The sequence below is a fragment of the Solanum stenotomum genome, chromosome 2 (genome assembly GCF_019186545.1).
Source record: "Solanum stenotomum isolate F172 chromosome 2, ASM1918654v1, whole genome shotgun sequence".
Classification (NCBI taxonomy): domain Eukaryota; kingdom Viridiplantae; phylum Streptophyta; class Magnoliopsida; order Solanales; family Solanaceae; genus Solanum; species Solanum stenotomum.
The window spans coordinates 1,145,191-1,158,223 of NC_064283.1; the positions used below are offsets into that span (position 1 = coordinate 1,145,191).

At 29.2% G+C, this 13,033-nt stretch overlaps 1 protein-coding gene across 1 annotated transcript; it reads right to left on the bottom strand.

Moving 5' to 3' along the window:
- Positions 1 to 2,510: 2,510 nt before the first annotated feature.
- LOC125854391 (thaumatin-like protein 1b) lies at positions 2,511 to 5,256 on the bottom strand. Its single transcript, XM_049533925.1, has 3 exons — positions 5,071 to 5,256; positions 3,923 to 4,619; positions 2,511 to 3,237 (listed from the first exon to the last, which is right to left on the bottom strand). The coding sequence occupies exons 1-3, from the start codon at positions 5,135 to 5,137 to the stop codon at positions 2,994 to 2,996; spliced, it is 1,008 nt and encodes a 335-aa protein (XP_049389882.1). The 5' UTR covers positions 5,138 to 5,256; the 3' UTR covers positions 2,511 to 2,993.
- Positions 5,257 to 13,033: the final 7,777 nt, after the last annotated feature.

Sequence of the window (13,033 nt, forward strand, 5' to 3'; positions counted from 1 at the left end):
GATCTAAATAAAAATTATTGAATTTATTAGAACTTGTATAACTAGTTTTCGGACTCCGGCCCTCCCACATGAGATATTAGATACTGCAATCCAAAAGTACAAGGAGAGCAGTACAAAGTACTTTATACGTACTCCAATTTAGTTGGTAAGGTTGGTTGGTAAATATCAATCAATTTCCCAAGTGATTAAGTGATCAAAATAGTAAAATATATTTGAACAACTACCAATTCATGTTGAAATAATTCAGCTCTAATGTTATGATAAAGAAATAGATTTTGCGTCAATCCAAAAGCTATCTCATGACGTGAGAATTATAAAAAGTTATGTAATGAAACAAATGATCTCCTATACTACAGTGATGTCAGATAGGGTCGAATGTATCCTTTCGATTATGAGTTCTGAATTCATAACTTATGACACAAAAAATAAATATATATGCATAAACCTACTATAATATTTAAAACATATTAGATTTTATCCCATAATTTAATAATACAATGAATATAATACTAAAAATCTTAAAAGTTGAAGACTTTATATCACCAATCTCTTGTGCTAAGGCCATACAAATACTACAACACTTATAACATGCCACAACCATAATACTTGTTGAAGCTAGAATGGATATTTTTACGATAGCTATATAAAATTTGCCTATTAAAGTATCCTAATTAATTGAGGATGTTTTGTCAGGACTGTGAGATTATTACATCATTATAGATTGCTTCATAAATGAGCAACACAACTTTTTCCATACCCTTATCATTAAAAGTTCAACTATGTGATATTATAATAACAATAACACCAATATATTAGGTGTCATTTTATTAGTCTGGAGAATAAATCGATTTATCTCTATTTTATGAAGATAAAGAGATTATTTTCAATAAACTCTTGGCCCTAATAAATTAATCCATTGGCCTAAGGACTTTTTTTGTTTAAAGAAAAAAAGGATTTAGCTTAAGATCATAGGTCGATCACATATCATATCTACTGAAGATTATGCACTAAATATGTGGTGCTATTTTTTCCTTTTCATTTGTCCATTTTTTCATGCTGTAGAAAAAGTGGACGTCCAATAATTCCGTGTTACATGTGATAGATGGAGATGAATTATTAATGCAATTAAATTCTTATAAAATTGAAGAAATAGAAAAAGAATAAAAAAGAAAAAGATGGACTGTACTATTGGCTTAAAATATTATAGAGTTTGTTGCATTTTGCGCCACTAGCATATCTAATATTTTTTTATGATCTTTATGATTTTCGAGTTATTGTATTTATTTTTTTATAATTCGTACTCTCATTAATTTAATAGTTACAATGTTTTTATGTATGGCAAACTTCTTAGAACAAATAATGCATGAACATACTTCTACTTATCGTTTTGAAATTTTTACTCACAAACATAAGATACAAACAGAAAATTAGTATAGTATACTTTGGCATTTTAATATATAGCGTTTTTTCCAACAAAAAATATACATCCAAAATTTTGACTTTATTCAATTTAGATTTGGAAAACATTAGTTTTTTCTAAGTAGGGTTCGAAATCTATTATTTATGCGTAATTATTGGGTGAGTTTTTGTAACCAATATAAAGAGTCTATCTAAGCCTGATCACAAGATTGTTTGTTAGTAAAGGTTGCTTATATAAGATATGATTAATCATTTCTCTTATTGGTAAGTTTTCTCTAATAAGATGAACATGCAATATGATTTTGGATTAGCAGACAGCTGTTAATTAACTAATCCCTTAATTTGGACATTAATAACTAGTAGGAATGAAGGCTTAATAATTAAAGTATGACACTTAATAATTATAGATACTCAAATCACGCTACGTGTTAATAATGCCTTATGTATATTATAAGAATACTAATCATAATTCTCAACTAAAACTAATTAGTAGGACAAAAGATAGTGGCTCAATTATGGAGTTTGAAGATGACTAATTTAGCATCTTCTAACCTAAATGAAATAGAGAAATGAGTATATATATCTTAATTAGAGATCTTGATCGAGCTAACAACAATAACAACATATTTTGTGTGAAATAGGAGAAGGATAGAATATTGCAAATCCTATCTTACTTTTGTGGGAAAGAAATTTCGAGTTTAAATCAAAAAAATAAATTAAAAATCGGTGAAGAACACTTTTCTTTTTTATAGGCAACATGGTACAAATTTGAATCAAACACCAATGAATCCGAAAACCAAACATTTATATAAAATATTAAAAATTATTTTAACACTATAATTAATATTATAATACCTATTGATAAAGTATCTTGGTCACTATTGAAAGTTACTTAATACTTATTAATTTTTCCACCAAATGCTTATAAATATTTAGTGCAACAAGCATCACCATTCACTATATTATATATACCTAATATAATTTCACATATTATATATACCTAATACAGTTTTCACAAGTAAAATTTAAAGAGTGTAAAATAGATTATACTCTATAACATGAAAAAAACAAAATAAATTAACGAAAAGATATAAGAAATAAATCACCAATCCATTTTTTTTTAACTGTATATAATTTCCAGCAACTTGGAATGGTTACAAATATAAAGCATATTATACATAATTTTTCTAAAACCTACCTAACAAATGAATCTCCCCTTCCTAAACCTAATCCCAATCTTAATTCAAATTAAAAATAAAAAACTAAAAAAAGTCAAATAAAATTCTGAATAAAAAAAATAAAAATTAAATAACCTCAAAAATCTAAATTTTGTGGCTATAGAGGTACCTCTTTTTTCACCAATAAAAGGTAAATTAGGTGTACGTCAATTAAATTGACACGTAAGCTGACTCATTTCCCCGTCACATGGGCCACACATGTGGGTCACAAGGCCCAATTTAATGGTCCACACGTGATACAACACCCCAAATTCCGACAAAATAACATGGGCCGGGTCGGTCCGCCCTTTTCGCCTAATATTTTTTGGGTGTCAACAAAACGTCAAAAATAAAAAATTAGAAGAGCTGACGATGCCACTGGAAAGTGGCTGTTAAGAAGGCGACGGCACCGGCTATGGCCGGTGAACTGAACACGTGCATGCACGTGGTGGTTGAAGATGCACTACTGATATCCCATGCACCATCATATACCATAGAGTTGTTGATCGTTGATGGCTCATTGTTATTGTTGTCGTTGTTTTGGTTGTTACTATCTTCTGGTTCTTGATTTTGTCCACTTGATGATGATGACGACTTTTGACTGCAATGAAATCGTATTATTGAGTCAGCTATATAAATTTTTATTGACGTAAATTAATTTTTACTCCTAAAAAAATAAAAATTATTTCAATAGACACTCGACTCGAATAAGTAAGTGATAAACCACTTGATAGAGAATTCACACGAAACTAGACCAGTTGGTGGGCTACTTGGATAAAAATGACAATTCATAGTCTTGGGTTCAGAGAATCTCTTTAAGCCGTTAAGTTTGATATTAGTTCCCAATTCCCAAAGCTGACTTAATTAGCATTTGAAAGTACTAAAATACCCCTACTACAATGACCTCACATATTATGTTAAAGTACTAAAACTCACCATAAGTGGAACCCATTCTCCTATAAAATGATCTCACATATTATGTAAAGTACCAAAATACCCCTACTAATTACCTTATAGCCCACATACCCCTACAAATAATGATCTCATAGATATTTTGTCTTTACATTGAAAGTAACGTCCTAACGTTCCATTTGACAGGCCACATTCCCAACTCGAATCCCAATGTGTTTCCCTCACCCCACCCACAAAAATAAAAATAAATTAATTTTATAAATAAAAAAAATATAACGAGCTTAATTGATTAACTATCTGAATGTGATAAAATTGTTTGCCAACATAAACTTACGAGAAAAAGAAATTAGAGGAGGAGGAATAAGTAAGTTTACCTGGTATTAGGAGAAGGACAAAACGTGATGAGATAATTATTAGCTCCAGCACAAGTGAAAGTACTCGTTTTATCATCGTAAGCATAGCTGTAAGCACTCGGACAAGCTTTCTTAAACAACGTTGAATATGACGATGGTTTACACGTCGTTGGATTATTATACGCGCCGGCGCAACAATACTCATCTTTTCGAAAAGCTTCACACGCGCTCTTACACGCGACATTTTCACCTCCCATGCTCATCACTTTCAGCTCCGACGGACACGCGCCGTTCAAATCCACCATACATCCGGTACTTGTACAATTGTTACCGGAACCACCTTGTGGTACCACAAGCATTGGCAAGTTGTACCCATCGACTAAACTGACGTCGAAGAAATCCATCCCGTTGGATCCATCTAGTGTGAATTCAGCTAGAGTTGCCGGCGGTAGAGCGTTGCCGCCGGCGCATTCGAGCTTACCGGAACCGCAATCGCCGGTGGCGCAGGTGAATTTTCCGGTGGAATCTTCGGTACAATGTGTACGAGCCCAGAATCTGCCGCCCCATGAAGTGGGTACACTGATTGTTTTCGATTCGCCTTTTTGAAGAACAAAACCAGTGGTGGAAAGTGGAGCAATTCCGGCGTTAGATAATAATCCAGGCCAAATTGTTTGCTGGCATTTATTCACCATTGTAAATGTTGCAGCTGAATTTACACCTATATTTTATATACCCAAAAAGGAAAAAAAATCAAATCTTTGAATATTAATTGATCTAAAATCAGCTCTGAAAGATCAAATTTAATGTTTAATTTCCAATTTTAGTTTAAATCTTGGTTTCTGAATTATGCGTTAAAAACAGAGCAAACAGAGAGAGTTTTTTCACTTGTAAATTCATACCAAAAGGGAGTAAAAAAATATACATGATCTGAAATGAAACCTCTTAAAGATTAAAAAAAACTCAAATTTATTTTCCTTTAAAGTGTAATTTTTTTTTCCTGAATTATTGAAGAGATAAAAACAGAGCAAATAAACAGAGTTTCATTTGTAAATCTTTACAGATGAATATTGTATCTTATTTATACAAAATGATCCAAAAAAGAATGCTGTTAAAGATAAAAATCAAAGCTTTTTTTTAATCATTTTTTGACTTTGTTTCTGAATAATTACCTGTTATGAAGAGCTCTGTAATCGTTAAAAACAGAGCAAAGAAACTGAGCACTTTCACTTGCGCCATTGAAGAAGAAGGTGGGAATATCAATGAATTAATGATACAAAAGAGAGCTTGTAAATCAGAATCCCTAGTTTTCTCCTTCTTCTTCCTCCTCTTGAAAATGGAAAAGGAGAAATATATGTTTTTTTGGTAAGAAGAAATTGAGGATCCATTTATAGAGAAAAATGAAAGAAGTGTAACGTTGAAGTAGTGTGGGACCAGTGAAGTATTGATATTTATTCGTCCGTTTTAATTTGTTTGTTTATAACTATGTATTAGCAATTGATTTATTTTATGCGAGTGAATTTAACTTATTAAGAAGTTTAAAAAAGAAAGATTTTTATTTTTTTTTAATCTAAACTAATTTCAATAAGGTATTAAAAATAAATTATTATTAAATATAAAATGTATCATTTTTAAATTGTTTTTTTACTAAATAGGATATCAAGCTATATAAATTAGGTTAGAAAGAGTGTCATTTTTGTTCTCTTTCCTTCCCAATGTATTTTTTTATTTATAATTTTATTATTCTAACTTAAAAATCACACAATTCGAAAACTTATTTTTACTTTTTAAAGTTGCATGTTAAACTAAAATAGGATGAATAAATTAAAATAGAGAGAATATCGTTAGATTAGTAGAGGCAGTTTGGTAGCTAGATAAAATTCAAGTTGTTTATGTGTTATTTTTAATATAACTTATGCATGTTTGGTAGGTAGATAGGAAATAAAATATTCATATATATAAAATTAATACGATGATTAATTGACAATTTAGATATTCGTATAATTAATACACGTATAAGTTATGAAAAAATGTATATATTATTTTATACATAATAGAAATTAAATATCTAATCTCTACATAACTATATCCACATAATTTTAACCAGCTACTGAATGATCCAAAACTAAATATAGTTTGAAGTATAGGCGACGTATAACACGGTAAGCAGTAAAGTGTATCGAGAAGAATGCTGTAGGAAAGTCCAAATTGAATTTATGATTTTTTGCGCAATTAATTGCTTGCTGTAATCTTTTATACTTTACTTTTCATTTTTGTTTGTATTGACAAATATAGAAGGAAAAATAAAATACACCTACTCTTTTTTAACCGTTTTATTGCACTCTTGTAAGTATTCATGTCATTAATTTTTTTTCATTTTCTTTTTGCTTTTTTCACATTTCATGCAACATTTTCGTTTTTCAACAATATTCCTCACGTGTTTTGTACCTACCTACCCAAAATTATATGAGAATTATTTAATGAGTGAGATAAGAAATAATAATTTTAGATATATATATTCTTTTTTATATCTAACATCGAAAATAGAATAATTAGATTATATAAAATTTTATTTATAAAAGTCAAAGTGTTATATCATTATTCATGTTTCAAATATTTAATTTTATTTGTACATTGAGTGTTCCTTTTAAGCAATACTTTTACCTCATGAGCTAACTATTTTACCTTTCTTTAAGGGAAAAAAAAGGTTAAAAAAAGGTTTACATGTTTATCCAATTAATTGTAAATATTGGGTCATAAAATGATTCCTTCCACATTTCTTTCTTTATCTTAAAGTATTGGACTCTCTAATTTCAAAAGAGGAATATTATTTGTTAGTCCTATATATGATTGACAACTCTGAGAGATTAAGTTATTAAAAAAAGAAAAAAAACTAAGTTACATTCATAACTTAGGCTTTCCCTTTTTCTTTTTGAAATCTACGCTAATAATTTAAAGTTACGACTTGCAGACAAAGTTATTTTACATCTCATATTATATATACATAATTTTCTGTTTTTGCACTCTCTTGAAAATAATATTTATAAAGATGAGGAAAATAACATCGTAGAGTTAGGAAAAACAAGTTACATGACATTTCACATAGAATTTGTGATTTCAATTCTTCAACACACGACGCGTCTCTTGAAAATAATATTTATAAAGATGAGGAAAATAACATCGTAGAGTTAGGAAAAACAAGTTACATGACATTTCACATAGAATTTGTCATTTCAATTCTTCAACACACGACGTGTCTCTTAAGATAGGATTAATGAATTTTCTTTGCTTACTTAGCGAATACAATAAAATAAATACATAAAGAGATTTTTAAAAAGTATTTTTTTTCTCCTTTGTAACAAACACACCTCAATTCGGCTAATTAAGTTATTCCATTTTACTTTGACTCATATTAGAGTTATCGTAAACGCTTAAGATACTTCATTAATCATTTGAAAACTAATAATGATACAATTAATGGGGATCAATTTTTTTAAAGAAAGGTATGGATTTAATATGTTATTGTAACCTATAATGTGTAATTATGTTATAATTATGGAATATGAATTCTTATATAATAGTAGTAGTGTATTTCTTTTGAAAGCAATTTTCCAATAGTATTTCTTTATCTGAACATAACTCCCAAAAAAGGACAATTTTATAATTCGAGTTCCTTGTAGTTTTACGTCAATTATGTCATCCTTTAATCAACACTAGCGTATACCACTTGATTTCGAATTATGAAGTTCATGAATTAGAAATTGAGTAAACAAATAAGTGTTATTTACCATCAAATAATGTGGTGCACTGGATAGGGTTGTTCTTCTCTTAATCAGAGGTATGGGGTTAGAGTTTTGGGTATAAAAAAAATTTGATAGGGAGCATTTTCGCCCTAATGGAGGCCTACTCGGTGTGAGTCCAAAATAGTCGGACTCCAATACACGTACCGGACACCATGTGAAAAAAAATGGAAATTCTAAAAAGAATTCGAGGAAAATTGGAGATATTCATCTATCAAATACGTTTAATGTACATTATGTATTGTTGTATGACAAATGTCATCACTTCATTCGTTATTTGATTGAAGATAACTAGCGAAACCTTATTATAGATTAATTCACCAAACTAGCCTAGAAATTAGGTGAAAGAGTCATTTCAATGCATAATCCCATTATGATTATTTTTCAGAATTAACTAATGATGGATTCCATTGATCACAACGCATTGCGATGAAAATATCTGCAATACTATATATATAGAGAGAGTAATTTTAACAAGTAAAATATGAGAAAAAAATAGTGTGTATACAAATCTTATTCTTACCTTCTAGAGATACATATATTATTTTTGATAGATAACAGCCTCGAGTAACACAATTAAAAGTAAATTGACAAAAATGCAAATACATGTGATAGGAAAAACATACTGAACTAACAAATATACAATCATCAAACCACAAGAAACACGAGTGGAAACTAAAAATGAAAAGCAAGAAACTATTAAAATAGTGTTAATACTACTGATAAAAATGCAAGTAGAGATACTGAAATTAAAAATCTGTTAATAATAGAATAAAAAAGAAATAATTTAAAGGAAAAATACAAGTTGGTCTCATCATGATAATTCTCTAACGTCAGGAGCAATATTATTTGCCGGTAGCTAGGTTGTCATCATGTACTCACATTTAGTCATATGACAAGACAAATTAGAGGCTTATCATGATATAAGTAATATATATGCCTTTTCCACTGTTTTCTTTATTCACAAAGAAAATAACATTAAATCTCACGAATCAAGTTCATGATACGTATTTTGGTTAATTTAGCGTAACAAATCCTTGTGAATTTGTTCCTTGAGTTACGTTATTATTAAGTTCAAAAGTGCATGTCTCATTAATTTGTACAAATTCAACTAAGATGTATATTATATATATCTTTTTTCAGAAACTTGTCAGATTAGAAAATTAGTCAATTCTTCTTCTCTATGACCCGCCCTCGTTAATCTTAGGTGTGGAATTAAACTTTTGTTGGTTAGAAATAAATGGAAAAGAAAAATCAGATTCTTGAAAAAGGAGTATACATGGGAAAAGGAAGAAAAATCTAGAGAGGTAGCTAGGCTGGAGCCAACAAAATATCATATCACAAAAAGATGAATATACAAATATAAATATCAGATTGTCTTTATAGCTTGATGGAATTGGCCTTTGTCACTTCATTTTCAACTTCAACATAAAATTGTAGGATATTTCATAATCATATTCTTAATTACTCAATGCTACTGTTATTTTTAACATCTTACGGTTCATTTGTGCATGCATGCCCTCTATGTTCGGTACGTTAATTTTAAAATATTTATTCCCATTCAATATTTTATATATCAAGTGAAGTCATAAAATTTATTATTAGTATATAGTAGTTAGTCACCACATATTTTGTATTCATTGATTCTAGAAACCAAGGAGATATATGTTCTAAAGCTTATATAATTAATTTAAGAAATATTTAGCATGAAATAATAGTTTCTTTTAGGTTCCATCCTTAAAAATGAAATCGTTTATGTAAGTGAGCGCTTAAGTGGAATATATTTTCCCCACACATGTACAAATTAATTAATTAATCTACACAATAGATACTGAACATCGAGTGAAACAACAAACAAGATTCTCATAAATTTTAACATTTTTATAAAGTGGTTAATTACACATCAAAGTTAACTTTAATTTTTCCTCACTTTTAACTTCAAATACACATTATCCAAATGCCTACTTAGTGATCATTTAAGAAATTTCATGGAAATTAATCAAGATTGTCTTATCTACTTATTGGGTAAGTAGTCAATTTTATTTAGGCTTTAAATTTGGTGACTGAATCTTGAAAAAGTCTTATCTGTCCAACTTATTACAAAGTTGAGACAGTCTTTTAATTGTTCTATACTTTAAGGAAGCTCCATATTGTAAAGCTAGTTGTTTACTTTCATTTTTACCTAATTTTGCTTAATTAATATTATCCAAAATTTGTAAACATTATTAATCATTCAACTGCTCTTTCCTTATAACAATACTCTATAGCTTTTTAGCTACAGCTACTTTGACCAATCCAATAAAACTACATAGTGCATGCTTCTTCAATAATACAATTTAAAAGGGGGAAATAAAATTATTTAATTAATTTAATGATGGAATAAACGAGTTTTGGTAGGAATTTTAAATAAATGACTGACTAAGGTTCTAAGAGTAATTTTTTTTATTATATATATATAGGGTGAAAACTACTTATTTTTAGGTATGAGAAATAACTTTTGTTACTTACTCAAAAACATTACTACTTTTTTCTTAGAAGTTTGACTGTACTTTCTAAAATAAGCATTTTAACAACAGTATTTTTTATTTTTCAGAAGCTTGACCAAATAGATCATAAGTTATGTTACGTATGAAAGAGCCCCCTCCAAAAATCTTGGATAATTTGATTTTCAATTAACATTAATTCAATAAAATAATCTATTTGAATTGTCAATAGTTGAAGATAAAGATAATGTTTTTTGATCCCTCAAATTATGGTAAGTCTGGTCGACATGTTAAGAATTTTTTATGAAATGTTTAAAAACGTGGTCAAATAAACTAAGGGCCCATAAATTAAAACATTTTGGTAATAGTTGAAAATAGTGGCGGCTAATTTACAAGGACGATGTTTTTGACTACAAGTTTTTAACTGTTAGAATGGCGACTATGGATAATATTACCAGGTTATGTTTTTCCATGTGTTCAAAAATTTATTTATTTTCATCCGATTTCATATACTCGTATTTAGTGGTGGAGTCAGAAATTTTATTAAGAATATTCAAAAATAATGGCATGTAGCTGTCAAGATAAAATAAAAAAATATTGTGATATTTGAGTTCAAACTTCAAACCCAAATCTCCTTTATTTAATGGACACCCATTACCATTGCGCCAAAGACATAACTTTTGTCAAGGGTGTCCAATAATATATATCATTTAAATATAAAATTTGACATATAAACAACGTAATTTTCCAACGAAGGATGTCCAACAATATATATCCAATGAAGGGTGTCCAATTGGACACCCTGAGGTGGCTGTAGCTACGCCACTGCCGTATTGAGTCTCATTAAATTTGAATTCGTGCATTTCAAAGCCTATTTCTAAAATAACTCTTAGTATGATTTGTTTTAAAATTCGAAATCTCTAATTAAGGGTTTGAGAAATCTCAATTTTTATACCACAATCTCTGTTCGTAAAGAATTTGCTTCTATCCACTGACCACTTATTTTTTGTTTTTTTAAGGTTCATTTCCAGCCTACTACTTTTGTTTTTCTAGGTCGGAGAAGCAATATGAAAAACAATGGTTTAATCTAAAAAGAAATAATTTATTAAAATATGCCAAATGTAAATTCTTCGAACTCACTTTACTCTCACCTATTTGCTTGCATACTATTATAAATTGAAATTTCTATATACAAAAAAATATAAGTATATATTTGATTGTTACTTTCTAAAAAGCAATCTGCACATGTACTTATCTTACTTCTTATCTAAAATAAAGGAACTACTCTACTTTTTAGGGGGCAGCTAAGCCCTAAGCAGTAAAGCAATATCCTTTTAAAACTTAAAATTTATACTATTCATACTATATATCGGAAATCAAACCCTCATCAATAAATAATAACATTTAAATAGTTAATTAATTGAACTATTGAGATAAATACTTACTCCAATATGTTTAGCTTATTTGTCTTTTTAATCTGTTTAAAAAATAATTATCTATTTTTTCTTTTAACTCTTTAGTTTTAACTTGCACATGTTAAAAATAAAAAAAATTAAATGACTTTTTCGTATATTCAACATATATTTAACTTAAGAGCACAAGATTTAAAAATCTTATTTACTTTCTTAAACTTTGTATTAAGTCAAAAGAAAAATCAAACAAACAAATTGATCGAGTGGAAGATTAATCAGTCTTAAACCTCTGTTACTTTTTTCAAAATAGTATTATTCAACCTTATAATAGTATACAACCCCATAATTTCAATATTAATATGACTAAATTATGTGCATGCACGGCGGCCGTGTATTTACTATGTTCATGTGAGACATCTTTTTCACAATAAGGCATTTGGTTAAGAGTCACTATCTTTTGGTGTTTGACAAGACATTGGAGTCGCTGGGATAAAGACATTAAAGCACTAATTAGTAGCACATATACCCCCTAGTGGGTACCTTATCCCTTTCTCCACTGGCCACTCCTATTCTCGTAGATATAGCGTCCACTAGCCATTTTTCGAGTTTAACAAATATTGAGTTTTGACCTCGAAAGTTTATCCATGAAGTTATGAACCCATGGAAAAAGACCCTACGAAGTATAGAAAAGTAAACTACCGACAGAAACAAATTCCTATTATTATTTTTTTCATTTTGATTCAACAATTTGTTCAACTTACATGTAACATATATTATTATGTAGTTATGATAAAGGAATGGCTATTAATCACACCCAAAAGGTAGATGAAAAAAACTTAAATAAGCAGAAAATGACATGGCCACGACCTTTGTAAACTGATGCTGATAGCTCCATGTTATCTACAACAATTTTTCAAGACACAACATATGAGCTGAACCTATACAGTATACACATCAACGTTAGTCAGCAATTTTGAATTACACCAAACACTGTCTGCCTGAATAAATGGATAAGTGTTTCTCTTTACCAAGAATGAATCATGCGTTGAACGTGTTGCCGTTAATGTTGAAATTAAACAAAGAAAATTCTAAATTTACAGTCCAATGAATCAGCAAATTAAAGTTAAAGATGACTCATGTATGTGTTAAAACGGTGAAAATGAAACATCACTTGAAAGGAATGTATTTGACAATCTGTAAATTTCTCTGGTACTCTAAGTTTCTGAATAAAATACATTACCTGTACAGCAACAGCAGACGGCCGACGCAAATGTCATGGATGTCTTTGTCCTTCAATCAATGAGTGGTATATTACTCCAAGAAACACTAGCAGACATTCCTCTTCCTGTCTTTCAGTACCATCAGCTGATGCAAAAAAGGAGTGACATATCGAAACCACAAGATTCTTTCATTATAGTGTTCAATAAGGAAAAACAAGCT